Genomic DNA, 14,652 nt, shown 5'->3' with positions numbered 1-14,652 from the left:
CCGAATTTTTTTTATTTTTTTTTCGATCTGGCGGGTAACTTTGAGAATTCGAGGGTCCCCTTAGGCGAAAGGGGTGGGGAAATTCTTCCCGGGATATTCCAGAGACATCTTCATCCGCACTTCCCTTCCTTGAACCGTAGCATCGTGGTATCTCGAAACCCTTGTTCTGCCGGCTCTTTGCTCAAAGCATCACTAGCACCCCCCGAGGCACTTGCCTAATATTTAAGTGGATCAGGCGGTTTAGTTAGGTCGCCGTATTATTTGGTCCAACGGATCATCTAACCATTCAGAGCTGGGCAAAGTTCTTAGATATGGTGTGGGAATATATTAGCAACGGTTTCCTGACAGTGGACAAAAGTTGAACCGTTGTGCGGATTTAAGAGAACCTTTTTCGTGAAGGAGGGTGGTCTGCTGCGGATTCTCATTTGCTGGATAGCTGCACTAGACTATTTCCAGGGGGTTTTTGCAGGAAGCAAGATCTGGGGGAGCAAGTTCAGATCGAAAATCCTTTCCCTTTACCAACGGGGCAAGTGCCGTCCAAAGATGGTTAGCAAATCCATGGCTGCTGTGCATCGGGTAGCAGCACAACCAATTTCGCCTGCCGCAGGACAAGGAAGGGGTGCACAGTCAAAAGAAATATGCACCATGAGATCGAACGATGAACTTCGGTCAAGTTCGGTCGAGGATGTCCGCCAATTAATCGCCCTGTATCACACATGTTTCGTTTCCTCACTGATACCCCTTTTGGGACGAGCAGTTCCTAAAGGGTCGTGATGAGAGGCTCGTGATTCCCAAAGAGGATTCATCGCAGCCTACAGCTCATTGCTGTTTTTCTTGCAGGAATGCAATGAATATCACCCTCAGCCAACGTCGGAAAAATACTCTACATACATACTTGCTCAATTCGCCACAAAGTGCCACGGCAGCCCCGTCCGTTTTGCGGATATTAAATCAGAATGGAATTTGGTTGTGGCTGGGCTAGGATATCGTTGCATGGGCTCCGGGTAGAACACCTTTGGGGGCCAATCTTGGTACCCCTGGGCTTAATGACACCTTTTCACAGATTCATCAAATCTCAAGGCTCTCACATTTATGACCAACGATGCAAGAGGAGGCAGTTGCTTGTTTTTGCTCTGTGACGGGAAGCAGTCCCACTAGCTAGTGATACTAGTCTCACCGTCGTAATATTTATGATGTCGAAAGATGAAACGTATCTTGATATCGTGGACAAATACGGCCCATGTGGGGCACCGTTTCTCAGATTCGTGCCAGTTTTCCGATGGTAAGAACTCTTTTTTCAATGGCTCTAAAGGGTGTGGGGATCAAGACAACCCCGCGTTAGAATGATCGTCGAAATCGAAGATAACCGTAGAAGTTCTGAAGGATGAAGTCATTATCTGGCCGTCTTCTGCGACAATAACAACCCTGCGAGACGGCCCTACTTCTTATGAGGCGTCTTAAGCATCCGTTCAGTCGGATGCATACTGTGTAGAGTCCGTTGGGGGATCCGAGGGGGCTATTTTCTCCATTTTTCAAATTGAAAAAGGTCTCCCTGTACTTTTAAGATTGACAACGTCGTTAATTAACGTTATTTCTCGGAGCCAAGTGCCCAAGCGAGGACGCCAAAAGACTTAGCGTCGCAGAATGACTCCCAAACGGTACGGTCGACAAGGGAGATTAGATCCAAATGAAAACTACAAAACTGTACATAGTATTTCGTGGTGGCAAAATCTTATTGCTTTGCAAGGTTATCGGCTGCGCAAGAGCAATGAAGGCGGCCTCTAAAAGACATCTTAGCTAACGGTTCGCACGGTTACAAAGAAGCTTAACTGTCGGAATCGACAATCTAAAATATATGTGGTAAAGTTAATGATACATACCCTGTGTACACCGTATTGTTTTCGGTCGCCCTGTTTCAGCCTCATTTGAACCCTGAACAGAGTGATAACGGTTTCGATCACGTTTTCCGCGAGGATGCATTTTCTGCCTCCGATGGCCATACCCATGGCATTCTGACATAGAGATCGGAAAGATCTCATTGGCCGGGGGTCATCAGATTCTGACAGGGTTTGGGAAAGAACAAAGCTGAGGCCCGTTCGCTTCTCCTTGCTCTGGATAAGCAAATAGAAAGTATTCTTCTCCCTACTATGTATAATTGTGAGATATTATAATATAGTTTAGATGTTATATCGGCTGGTTTTGCTTTCGTTCGTTCGTTCGTTCGTTCGTTCGTTCGTTTATGTCTTTAATCATTCCTGCTACTGCCGTCTTTGATCCAGGCACTTTGCCTATGTACGTATGTAATGTTGAGTACATACGTATGTACATCTCGGAACGCCACACTCTATTAACCTCGAGACGTAACCAAACGTAGAAACATCGAGCTATACGACCGGTACGTAAGCGGCGGTTTACGTGAAAGGGACCCCGAAGCAGCATCTTTTAGCGATGTGGATGCCCCGGGCGGTAGACGGATGGCCGGGGTGTTTAGATTAGAGTTCTCGTCATGAAACCCGACGGTCCGGGAAGACCTCTGGTTCGTTGTTAAGATTAAGGAGGCTATACTGGTGGCTTGTTAAGAAGGGAGAAGGGAGCCGAGGTACCTTTTGTGTTGCGTGTCGTCAATCTGAGGCGCAATGTGTTGTTTGCTGCAAATGGCCGCCTTGATCTTATCACCGATAAGCGACAGCGAAAATTCAGGTTTTCAATTCGAAGTTTACGACACCATCTAGAACCCTGCACCACCACCATCATACCTGAGACGTCGACGGTCTCGAATGCACGATTTGAGCTCGTGAACTCGGAAACTCGGACTTGCATTCTCCAGAAAATCATCCACCTGCAGCAAACCGCCAGCGAATCAGGAGCTATCGTGTCCCACCGTTTGCCCAAGATGCAGATTTCAGAGGAAACCAAGGTTGGTTGCTTTCTTTCGCCTTTTCAGCTGGGCTTGCGCCCTACTTTTCAGCTACCAGCATTGCCCTTGGACAGGCCTGCTGGCGACTATGCAACTTCAAGCCCCTTCGTGTTCAAATGTCTCAAACTGATTGAAATTGTGATATGATCCAGGAGCGAATCACCCGTATTATTGATATCTCGAGGGTTGCTATTCATTAGTATGTACAAGCTATAGGCTATGCATCCGCAGAACTGGATTTTGCGCCTCCAACCCATATGCCATGTCCTTGGGATGATGCTAACGGACACTTTTTCGTTTCCGATAGTGGCTACCTTCCGTTGATTCTCTATATCGGATACACCCATAGCGAGCCAAAGCCCTCGATTATCAGGTATGTTATCATCACACACTTATTGACTCACGGGAGACGGTTGCTTACGGAGCATTGGATGTACTGTGTAGGCTTTTGACGCCACTCGCCTGAAGAATCCCGAATATCAATCTCCTCTCGGTATTTGTAATACTCGGCGTCTCAAAACATCCCACCGTCTCACCTCATGCAGATGATGCTGTTCGTGAAAGCCATGGACTGAGTTATGCAGTTTCAATATGCAGTTTCCAAGGGGTTAACTGGGATATTAGCATAATAGTATACTACAAATATAAGGTCACGTGTTTATCTTACTGCAGCTTTCGAATTCTACCTACAAGCTTAGCTAGAAAGCGGTAGCAACTGCGATATTGATATCACATTGTACATACACCCTGTAATTATAGAATTCGATCGTTTTTGTACCAAAAGCCTGAAAGCTGTTACTACGAAAGAAAATTTGTTCTCCATAGGGTAGATTTATTATTGTCAATTAGGCCTTGATCCGGCCTGGTCATTTGCATAGCCGCCAAGCGCGATGCGATCAAAGACAGCAGCTTGCCGTCATAGACAATTTTTGACTCACCAACACATCCCACCAGCCAAACATCATCTCTTCCACCTCCGATAGAAGACCCAATTGGAGGTTATTATTACCACTACAGTATATCTCACAATGTCGTCCGAAGCATCTTCGTCAAAGGCTCCAGAGCAGCCCCTCGAGGCTGGTGTTGAAAAACTTGCTGTTCAAGAGGATGTCCCACTCGGGTACTTGCCCCACTACCCCACCATGGTTTCCGGTATTTAACAAGTATTCCGCTAACACCTACGCCTGCTCGTGGACAGCGAGGACGGTAAACCTCTTTCGAAGAATGCTTTGAAGAAGCTCCAAAAGGATAAGGAAAAGGCGGAAAAGGCTGCGAAACGAGCAGAGCAAGAAGCTGCCGCTAAAGCTGCACGTGAAGCCGCCAATGTCGACACTGCCTCAGAAAACTACGGGAAGCTCCCGTTAAACCGTTCTACTGAACGTACCGGTGCTGCCAGAATTGCTTTCGGTGGCCTTAATGCGGGTGATGAGGGCAAGCAAGTTCTGTTCCGAGCTAGGGTCCACAATGCCCGTGCACAGGGTAACAAGATGACCTTCTTGGAATTGAGACAGCAGCACCAGACTATCCAGGCCCTGTTGTCAGTCCAGGCCGATGGTAGTGTTTCGAAACAGATGGTCAAATGGGCCTCTTCTATCAGTTTAGAGTCAATTGTCCTTGTCCATGGTGTCGTCGCAAAACCCTACGAACCAATCAAGTCGACTACTGTCCAAGATGTTGAGATTCATATCTCTAAATTATTCATAATCTCGGAAGCTGGACCATTACCCATTCAGATCGAGGATGCTTCCAGATCAGAAGAAGAAGCCCAGAAACTCGGCCTTCCAATCACCTCTCTAGCTACCAAGCTCGACAACAGAGTAATTGATTTCCGAACTGTTACAAACCAAGCCATCTTCAGAGTATCGAGTGGTGTATGCGGGCTTTTCAAGGAATTCTTGTCCGCCCGTGGGTTTGTGGAAGTTCATACCCCTAAGCTTCTCGGTGCTCCTAGTGAAGGTGGCGCCAACGTCTTCGAGGTTACTTATTTCAATAGGAAGGCGTACCTCGCACAGAGCCCCCAGTTGTATAAGCAGATGCTTATTGCTGGTGACTTTGAGAGGGTTTTCGAAATTGCACCTGTTTTCAGAGCCGAGGATAGCAATACGCCTCGTCATATGACAGAGGTATAACCCCACCCGTTCGCTTCGTTTCAAAGATTTACTAATTGAGAGTAGTTCACCGGTCTCGATCTGGAAATGGCATTCGAGGAACACTACCACGAAGTCATGGAACTCATTGGAGAGATGCTTATCTTTATCTTCAATGGATTGAAGGAGAGATTCGCCGAGGAGATCGCTACCGTTAGGAAGCAATATCCAGTCGAAGAATTCAAAATTCCAAAGGACGGCAAACCTCTCGTATTGACATTCGCTGAGGGCATCAAAATGCTCCAAGAGGCTGGCCGCGAGGTTGAACCACTTGAAGACTTAAGGTAAATCTTGAACCCCACCATTCATCATTCTGAACACCAATGACTTACTTGGTTTTTTAGCACCGAAAACGAGAAATTCCTTGGGCAACTGGTTCTTGAGAAGTACGATACCGACTTCTATATTCTCGATAAGTTCCCATTGAGTGTTCGACCTTTCTACACCATGCCCGATCCTAGTGATCCCAACTACTCAAACTCTTATGGTAAATCACCCCATCTAATACCCTTTCTGTATAATTTGACGGTATCTAAATCCTATGATAGACTTCTTCATGCGTGGTCAGGAAATTTTGTCCGGTGCCCAGCGTGTTCACGACTCTGGACTATTGGCAGAGCGGATGAAGAATCTAGGGGTCGACCCGACCAGCCCTGGTCTTGTCGACTACGTCGATGCCTTCAAATATGGTGCCCCACCACACGCTGGTGGCGGTATCGGTCTCGAGAGAGTCGTTTTCCTCTGGTTAGGACTTGGAAACATCAGACGAGGCAGCGCATTCCCCCGTGACCCACAGAGGTTGAGGCCGTAAATATTTTACTTGGAGGACTAAATTGACATAACTTAGATTTGGAAGTATCTAACCAGAGTCTAGACTAGTACAGTGATGGACCTTATATGGACGAGGATTCTGTAGATAGCTTTGCATAAATCAATCCTTAGATCTCACCTTAGGCATTACTAGTCAACAAAGTTTCATAACCATTCGTGCATGATCAATATTCTCGACGATCAAATATGATAAAGATGGTGAAGCTGGTGCCTACTGAACCCACCGAGCCATAGCATAGATTAGGTACAGATTAGGTTATAATCCCGTCAGCCTTACAATTAATCAAGGATGCATAATCTTATAAGCTAGGCGACCTTAGGCGGCCTGAAAATCTCGCCCGCGTCGTATCGTTGCCACATGCAGCGCCATACGCCGCGATAGCCGATGATTCTGTGATTCTCAAGTATGATTCACTCAGGGAAGGTAGTTTTCAGTAACGGAATCAGAATTATGTAAGATCTGACCAGCGAGCCAAGTATAAATATTAGCGTAGACATCCTCGCCAGCTTTCGAACACCCCACCGTCTTCCCCTCACCGCTCTCCGCGAACTACTCGTCTCAAAATACCACATCCAACGCAATATCCTCCCGCTTTTGTATCAATTCAGATCGATTGATATCGATACACTCTGCAGAACGAACACTGCATTCTCTGACAAGGCTTTGGCCTCTTTCCTTGATACCTTCGATTGTGTAGAGCCGAGGGCCTACATCTGCCATCCAAGATGGCCACCGAATCCGCCAATGCTCTCTCCCGTAGTCCGACCCCCACACAACCTTCCAACGACACCTTCGATGCTAACTCCGATAATGAAGACGCTACAAACACCGACATCTCCTCAAACTCTGACGATGACGTCGAGGACTATAATGACGACGATGGAGCAGATCCTATGGACAACTACTACTACCTCAACAACGCCTTTTGGAACAATATAATCGAGTCCCTAAACGCCATTACCAAATCCTCAATCGATCCTTCAGTCGGAGTATCCACCATCTCATTACGCAAATACTACATCCAAAAAATAACCGAATTATCAAATAGACCTGAATACGATGTCCCACTTACATCACCCCCATGTCCCTATATTAAGCTAATAGCCGTAGACCATAATGGAGCAGACGATGATGTCGGACTCGAATGTCCATGTTGCTTACCCGATGAGCTTCCAAGATTGAAGCTTGTTGCGGAGGATATAGTCGGTGGTGTCATAACTTGCAAAGAACTGTTACAGAGGTTTGCAACGTGGTTATATGGACCTGATCAAGAAGAGCCGTTGGGGTTGGGGCAGGAATCGGAGTTGGGACGGCCGGTGAACGGGCTCCCGGCTGGTGAAGCTGGCGTTGTGAAGTGGAATTTTATGACTCATGGGAAAGATCCAGAACTTGGTGATGCGATTATGGGATTACGGTTGTTTTTTTACTTTGTGAAGCCGTTGGTGGGGGGTGGGAGGTTTCAACCACCCGAAGAACTAGACGGTGGGGATGATAATATAGCCTGAGCCTCAGGTTGCTATCGATGTTTGCGGGAATACAGAACGAAATTATGGCAGTGGAGTTGAAGGCCGGGCTTACTTATTCGATGAATAGAGACGAGATTAGAGATTTTTTAATTGAATTATACCACTTGGCTGAGATATATCATCTTGATTACGAGTCTTGGGGCTCTACTACTACCTAAACTTAATCGATTTGTAATGGAAACTGAAATTGCTTTCGTGTATCTTAATTCCTGAGTGAAAGTAAATGAGAGGTAGGCTGGAGTCAATGATTTCAATATAAACAGCAAGCTTAAAGCTCTAACTAAGAGTTTATTATAAGACAATCCTAGGATCTTTCCATATGAAAGTTAAAGAAATTCAGTTTTCTAGACAGATGTTTTTCGTTGATTCTCGAAGTGGGCTGGTGGGATCGGAACAAAGGGCTTTCTCTAACCCCAATCTTGTATACTGGTTCTTAATCCAAAATTTGAGCCCTGAGGCTCTGGGGTATAGATTCCAAGTCTTGTTCCGTATGGTGCCATTCTCAAGCGCTCCCTGCAGCATTACGCTGCCTTGCTGCCTGCCTCCTAAACCATGCTCTTTTCAACCACTTCCAGGCCTCGACACCCGCAAAGAACAGGAAGAAGGCTACAAAAGCGATTCCCCACTCCCAAGTAATCCCCTTGTGCTTAAACACTCGAGTATTAACAACCGGGATATAGAGTACTGGAAACACTGAGAAAAACCCGACGATAACAGCCCAGAACAAGAACCGATTCCCCCAGATATCCACAGCCCATTGAGTAAAAACCTTTCGCTTTTTTACTTGCTCTCCAGCAGCGACATCTGAAGCATGCAAGTAGAAGAAACTGCGGCGCAAATCGACAAGCTCCCATGCGAGGAAGAGCAAAAACCACATCAGGCAAACAAAACAAGTTGCTCGGGCGCGGAAGACAGCGTCGCATTGAGGTGTGTATTCGTTGTTGCAATTGAAGCCAAGCGGGTTTTCATCATTCTTGTTGAATCCGTAAAGTACCAGGGTGAAGGATGAGAGACAAAGAGCCCCAATCCAAACACCGTAGACGATCATATCGATGATTATTTCAAGTGAGAAGATTCCTTGTTGGCCAACCGGCGGGCGGGTTAAGATATCGGGCGCAGCTTTCTCAAAGCCAAGCCCCATGTCCGGTGTACCACCTGTGACGGTGATAATCCACATTATTTCAACGGGGGCTATGGGAAACACAGAGGTCCCGGATGCGTCTTTGAACACAAGGCCAATCAACAGAGTTACTGCCTGCGCCAAATTCTGTGCTAGCAAGTGGCAGAGGACTTTCTGAATGTTATCGAACATTCGGCGTCCCTCCTCGACCGCATTCAAGATACTGGCGAAGTTGTCATCTGTAAGGACAATATCAGATGCAGCTTTGGCTACATCTGAACCCGACTGCCCCATGGCGATTCCGACATCGGCGTGCTTAAGAGAAGGGGAATCGTTGACCCCATCACCTGTCTATATTGGATTGAAATCGTGTTAGGTCCATGTATCTGCCTTGAAAGGGAATCATAGAATGGAAGAGAAACGTTGAGGGAGTGTAAGCTTACCATTGCACAAAACTTTCCGCGTCGATGCAAAGCCTCGATCATTCTGACCTTCGTACTCGGTGCACACCTAGCTACCACGAGTGGAAGTGCGGGTAAAGCATCGATCTGTTCATCAGTCAACCCATCGAAATGAGTGGCCGTCATGACAAGCGAATCGGATACATCTCGACTTAGCAGAGCCACTTCAGAGGCTGACGGTAGGATTCCAACCTCTTCGGCAATTGCTCTCGCAGTTTTTGGGTGGTCGCCGGTTACCATATGGACAGTAACTCCGGCTTTGTGGCATTGTTCAACTGAGCCCTTGGATTCTGGACGCGGAGGGTCATACAAGCCAATGAGACCTTGAAATTCGAGCTGGCTTTCAATTTCATCTCTTCTTTCTTGGGAAGGGATGATCTCTTCGTGATATCTCTTGCTAGCAAGCGCTAAAACTCGAAGTCCCATGCCGGCGAGAGCTTCCATATTCTTGAGAATTTCATTTCGGAGGTCGTCTGTCATCGAAATGACCCCTTCCTTGTTGAGATGGACTGTGGTGCTGGAGGCAACGATTTTCTCAACAGCGCCTTTCGTGAAAACGTAACTCTCACCATCCTTATTTGCAAACACGACAGACATCTTCTTGACGCCGGAGTCAAATGGGAATTCCGCTACGTGTCTCCAGCCCGACCCTAGAAGCGTATTTCTGTTCCAACCGAAGCGGGATGCAAAAACCTGGATAGCGATTTCCGTTGGATCCCCACGGGCAACCCATTTGCTTTCTTCATTTTGATGAACCTCTGCGAGGTTTGCTAGGGAGGCTACATCGAGGAATTTTCCAAGTTGGGCATTTCTCTCAGTGCTGGTTCCAGCATCTTCGACGTCTCCAAGACCCGAGTTGTTCAATGCCAAAGAGTCTGGGGTTCCCTGGCTCAAGTACACGGTTCCGAGCTGAGGATTGAATGGTTCACTACCTGTGTCTACGGAATAAGTTCCGATAGACGGAATCCATGCATTTCTTGCCACCATTTTACCTTGAGTGAGAGTTCCTGTCTTATCAGAGCAAATGTCTAAAGCAGATGTTAGTCTTAGTTGCAGGACGACCCACAAAGAGGCTACAAAGAAATTATGCTGTATCAAGGAAGGATCTTTACCTGTAACAGCCCCGAGAGCCTCTAAACTTTTAGGGTTCCTAACGATAACATGCCTCTTTGCCATTTGGTTTGTTCCCGCTGCTAAGGTAATTGTAAGAACTACCAGCAAGCTTGCAGGAATCATAGACAATCCCGTCGCAACTGCATAGATGATGACTTCTTGGCTTGACTTAAACTTATTGGCAGCAAGAACAATAATTGTGCATAAGATAGCTGTTCCAAATAAGAATATTGCGAGCCTAGCCATTCTTTGTTGCAGTGGGGTTCCGACATTAAGACCGAAGAAGGCTTTAATCGAATCGAGGGCAATTGAGCCCCATGCTTTGGCAATCTTATGCGGCCTCTTTTCATTGTCACCAAGGCGTTGGGCAGTTCTGGAAACCCGCTTTTGCTGGAGGCTTGCAGCAATAAGGCCAATTTCTGTTTTCATTCCGATAGCATAGACGACACCCTTGGCTCTTCCTTTAGTTATGGTCGTAGAGCTATACGCCACATTAAGGCGATCACCAGCTCCCGTATCAACATCATAAACTTCATCGGCGTCCTTTCGGACAGGCAAAGATTCACCAGTAAGTAGAGCTTCATCTGTTTCAAAGTTCACGGCTTCAATCAATCTGGGACCTCACACGCGTCAGTTTCCAAGCACCATAAAGAGTATTTTTAGAGAAGAATCAATACATACCGTACATCTGCGGGCACGGTGTCTCCCATTTTCATTTCCACAATATCGCCAACGACAACGTCAGCTGTGGGCACGGTCACGGTTTTTCCATCACGGATTATCACGGCAGTAGGGAAACTCAGACTCTTGAGGGAGTCGAGAATCGATTCAGCGCGGTATTCCTGGAAGAAACCGATCACGATATTTAAGAATATGACCGCAGAGACGACACCGCCTTCTATCCAAGCTCTGATGCCAAATGAAGCAGCCATAGCCAGAAGAAGTACCTAAAAGAAGACGGAAAGCCGGGAACAGCTCAGTGAGTCCCTCGATGCTCATGTTTCTTGATTTTAGGGTAATTGGGGGATTTATGATCCTGATTGGTTAGTTACAAGGTTCATTGGATTTGCGACCTGACGAATCAGGATTTCGAGAGACTGAACACCGCCAGTGTTGTCGAGGACGTTGCGTCCATGTCGTTGAAGTCGTTCGGCTGCTTCGGCTGAAGTCAGCCCGTCGATGGCGTTGGCGCCGGTTTCGGCAACGACCTTGGCATGATCTATTGCGTGAGCCGGACGCTGAAGGTTTGGCGCAGATTGGCCAGCTGGAATTTCCTTTAGGGACATTATGGTAGTGTTCTTCTATGTGAGTATATTACTATTAAGTCTAAAGGTGATGAAATAAATGACGAGATGATGAAATTTCCAAATTGTTCTAGTTGCAAATGGATGGGGAAGCAGGCTTTTATAGACTTGCCTCCTGTAGTGCCGAGAAAATAGAAATTTGCTGTGTCTAAAAGCCCCCAAACTTTACGTAAAGCGAATTAAAGAATGCGTTGCCCACCCGGATCAATGTCGTGGAAAACCCGGTTTGATGTCGTGAAGTCCGTTTTATTGTCGTAGATGCCCCGATCTGTTGTCGTGTTGACCAGGTTGGGTGGTCGCATTAGGTAATTGCAAATACCAATGTTTCATGCCAAGACGCAGAATTAATTCTTTATATCTGTTTCCGGATTAGGCAACTGCCTTATTTGGAGTAACGATTTCCTATTATGCGGTGCCAAGCAGCCTTGACCCTAGGCCTTGAGCTCGAGACCTTTTGCCTCTTTTCCTTCGCAATGAACCTAAGCGTAGGCCTATAGGGATGGAGTTTACAATCATTTTTTAAATTTTAAATATTAGGTGACACGGCGTATGATAACGTAGAGTGATAGACCTGTAGCACCTGACCGCTCTGTCTAACCGGCCTTAGCTAGTAAATTAATATCAATAGGCATTTATTTAAGCCCTTCGAATTATAGGCCTAGGTATAGTTAAAGCAAGTACAAATTGATACTGTGTTTCCCTGATGCAAATGAAACTATAGCGATCGATAGAGGGATATACTAATAAAAACTCCGAACGCCTTGTAGTAACTGTAGAATGAAAATAACAAGAAGTCCAGCCCTTAGCTTTAAAACTGTACCACGACGTGAGATATTGCGTTACGCGCGTTAAGGCATATATATGCATATGCATGCAGAAATAAACCCGAAAAAGAAGAAAAAGAAAGGGAGAAAAAAAGTCCATCAAAACTATCTCAATCTCAAAGATCCTCGCCCAAAATTTCCACTGCAAGGCCTAGTTGCCTGAGGCGAGGGTGCATCTGGCGTGGGCGGGGCAAGTGAAGCTCCAGAGTGTGGATACGATTCAGCCTGTTCGCGGGATTCTCGATTAACGAATTCCGCCTGCTCATCAACATCCGATCCGAATGAGTCTCCACCCTTCAAAAGCCATTCTTCTACTTTTCTTGAAGCCCTTACGATTGAGCTGTTAGTGTCCAAAACGTCCTGGATTGGTGCCATGACGCTGCTAAGTTGTGACTTCAAATCTTCATCTGGGCTTCCAATACCTTGGCTCCCTAGAATAAATTGCTCTTCTTCGGACGTCTCTCCAGAGTTTATATCCTCGAAGTTGTCGCCTTTGACTGAATTGATGATTTCTTTGACCTTCTGTGATACGTTCAAAGCCTCCTTCTCGGTGGCAGAGCGAGCCTCTTGGATTCCCTCTGCAACTTTCTGAGAAACACTTAAAGCTTCCTTCTTAGTAGCTGAGCCAGCTTCTTGAAGTCTCTCAACCACTTTGTCCCTCATCTCTCTGACCTTAGTCCCGGCCCTTTTCGTCAACCCTTCCTTCCCTTCCAATTCCCTCTCAAAAATGTATTCTTCATCGCCTTCAGCGGAAGTAGTTGTAATAACTGGAAGCTCCTGCATTTCAAACCCGCCTTCCTGAAAATTGTATAGTTGTGGACCCCACTCGGCTTGGTCAGGAAGCACTAGTGCAACCAATGCAACAAACCCCGTCAATCCGGTCATCAAGAACTTAAGGACGATGCTATCGCCCAGAAGGACGGATACTGAGAGTATAATCGTCAGGTATCCCGTTAGGATCTCGCTGAAAAGTTTAATGCGGACATCCCGCTTCTTAGAATTCTGATTGCTTCGTTTATTTGGTGGGGCGGGTTGGTCTGGGATAGTTGGGACCGGCGCTGGAAGTGGCTGTGTGGGGTCGATAGGAATAACAGGCCCTGTTGGGCCGCCTGACGTGGTGGAGCTGGCCATCGTGTAGCTGAAGGAGCATAAGTTAAATTTTTGACAACTCTGTGCTCTAATTTGAAAACTAGCAGAACTGGTACAAACCTTTTATATAGAGCAACAGTAATCTCAATAGCGATGTAAGCTGTAAGGATAGCAGATGCTACCCAGATGAATTTATAAGCTGGGGCAGTAATGAATGATATATCGAGCTTGGGTGTTTTTGAAAGTATTTCTTCAATCTGTTGTCGAAGACGCAGAATCATAGGGCTGAAGCTTGAACTAGCTTTCGATTGTACCGAATTCCCGTCCGGGTTAAGCGTTCTGTAGACAATAGTCGAGAGTGGGATGTCGGGTGAGTTGGAAGCTGCGGATGTGGCCACTGGGGCTGGTGAAGTTGATGATGATGTTGTCGATAAGTCAAGGTTCCAATAGGGATCTTTCATCCAGGCTGCCATTTTTTCGGGTAATAGGGCTAAGGAGCCTTAAGTATGCGTCGGAGAGTGACAATGAGGGTTTCTTTCTGAAGAGGGAAAGTATGGGGTCTATACTCAGTATTTATTTTGGATATCTGTAAAGGGTGCGTGCGGCTTGTGGTCGTGGTATTGTTGACATATATCACCAGGGATTCTCAGCTGCGGTAGGCAGCTTAGAATTATTGGCACAAGCCTCCATAGCCTCTAATACAAAACTCCCACTAGGCTTTGAATCCTTACTAGATAAGCGAAATGATTACTATTATTTTTTTTAGATATAATTATTTGAAAGGGTTTTGCTGTTTAGTTATTTTAGTATAGCGAATATCTAGTCACTAGTCATCGAGATCAGTTCGTGTTGTCATGTGTTATTTTCTGACCACGATTTCTCCAGCTTCGCCAATAGTCATGTGCCTCCTTGGACACTCTCGTGGGCGCTGTCAAACGACCTACCCAAGGATATGATATTTGCTATACCGATCTGACCCTAATACCTGTATATCTTGATGACAAGTAGGTATTTTGTTTGTTTTTTCCTCGACAGGGCTGCACATGCATAGGGCTGCAGCTTAGATATAAACATACTTTTACTACGGCTCGTGCCATGCATTCTCCACATAGACGATCAGAATCTAAGAATATAAGATATGAAGAGAAGGCTTTGATTAGTTGTCTATCAAAAGTAAACAATTTCTAGGGGGTAGCTAGTGAGTACTGCATACCCCTGCCCTACTTTGCTTAGCCTACAAAGAGTATGTGACATTACTGGGAATAGAGATTCTCAAGTAACTGCAACGACTACTGCTAGACGTCTCGAGGCTAATCGCC

The 14,652-nt window shown here is 46.2% G+C and overlaps 4 protein-coding genes across 4 annotated transcripts; 2 read left to right on the top strand and 2 right to left on the bottom strand.

Annotated features, from left to right (window-relative positions):
* Positions 1-3,945: 3,945 nt before the first annotated feature.
* On the top strand, positions 3,946-5,875 carry AOL_s00079g240 (uncharacterized protein; the record flags this gene model as incomplete). The annotated part of the gene is made up of 5 exons (XM_011124115.1): positions 3,946-4,037; positions 4,116-5,040; positions 5,092-5,348; positions 5,409-5,551; positions 5,613-5,875. 5 exons carry the CDS (start codon positions 3,946-3,948, stop codon positions 5,873-5,875), a joined length of 1,680 nt encoding a protein of 559 aa, XP_011122417.1.
* A 746-nt stretch (positions 5,876-6,621) lies between these two features.
* AOL_s00079g239 (uncharacterized protein) lies at positions 6,622-7,401 on the top strand (the record flags this gene model as incomplete). The annotated part of the gene is made up of 1 exon (XM_011124114.1): positions 6,622-7,401. One exon carries the CDS (start codon positions 6,622-6,624, stop codon positions 7,399-7,401), a length of 780 nt encoding a protein of 259 aa, XP_011122416.1.
* Positions 7,402-7,924: 523 nt separating this feature from the next.
* Positions 7,925-11,402, bottom strand: AOL_s00079g238 (uncharacterized protein; the record flags this gene model as incomplete). Its single annotated transcript, XM_011124113.1, has 5 exons — positions 7,925-8,893; positions 8,986-10,031; positions 10,116-10,729; positions 10,798-11,063; positions 11,169-11,402. 5 exons carry the CDS (start codon positions 11,400-11,402, stop codon positions 7,925-7,927), a joined length of 3,129 nt encoding a protein of 1,042 aa, XP_011122415.1.
* A 947-nt stretch (positions 11,403-12,349) lies between these two features.
* AOL_s00079g237 (uncharacterized protein) lies at positions 12,350-13,806 on the bottom strand (the record flags this gene model as incomplete). The annotated part of the gene is made up of 2 exons (XM_011124112.1): positions 12,350-13,382; positions 13,454-13,806. The coding sequence occupies 2 exons, from the start codon at positions 13,804-13,806 to the stop codon at positions 12,350-12,352; spliced, it is 1,386 nt and encodes a 461-aa protein (XP_011122414.1).
* Positions 13,807-14,652: the final 846 nt, after the last annotated feature.

The sequence above is a fragment of the Orbilia oligospora genome (assembly GCF_000225545.1).
Source record: "Orbilia oligospora ATCC 24927 unplaced genomic scaffold scaffold00079, whole genome shotgun sequence".
In the NCBI taxonomy this organism is placed as follows: Eukaryota; Fungi; Ascomycota; class Orbiliomycetes; order Orbiliales; family Orbiliaceae; genus Orbilia; species Orbilia oligospora.
Note: the sequence above shows the minus strand (reverse complement) of the source record. Positions and strands in the feature narration are given on the sequence as shown.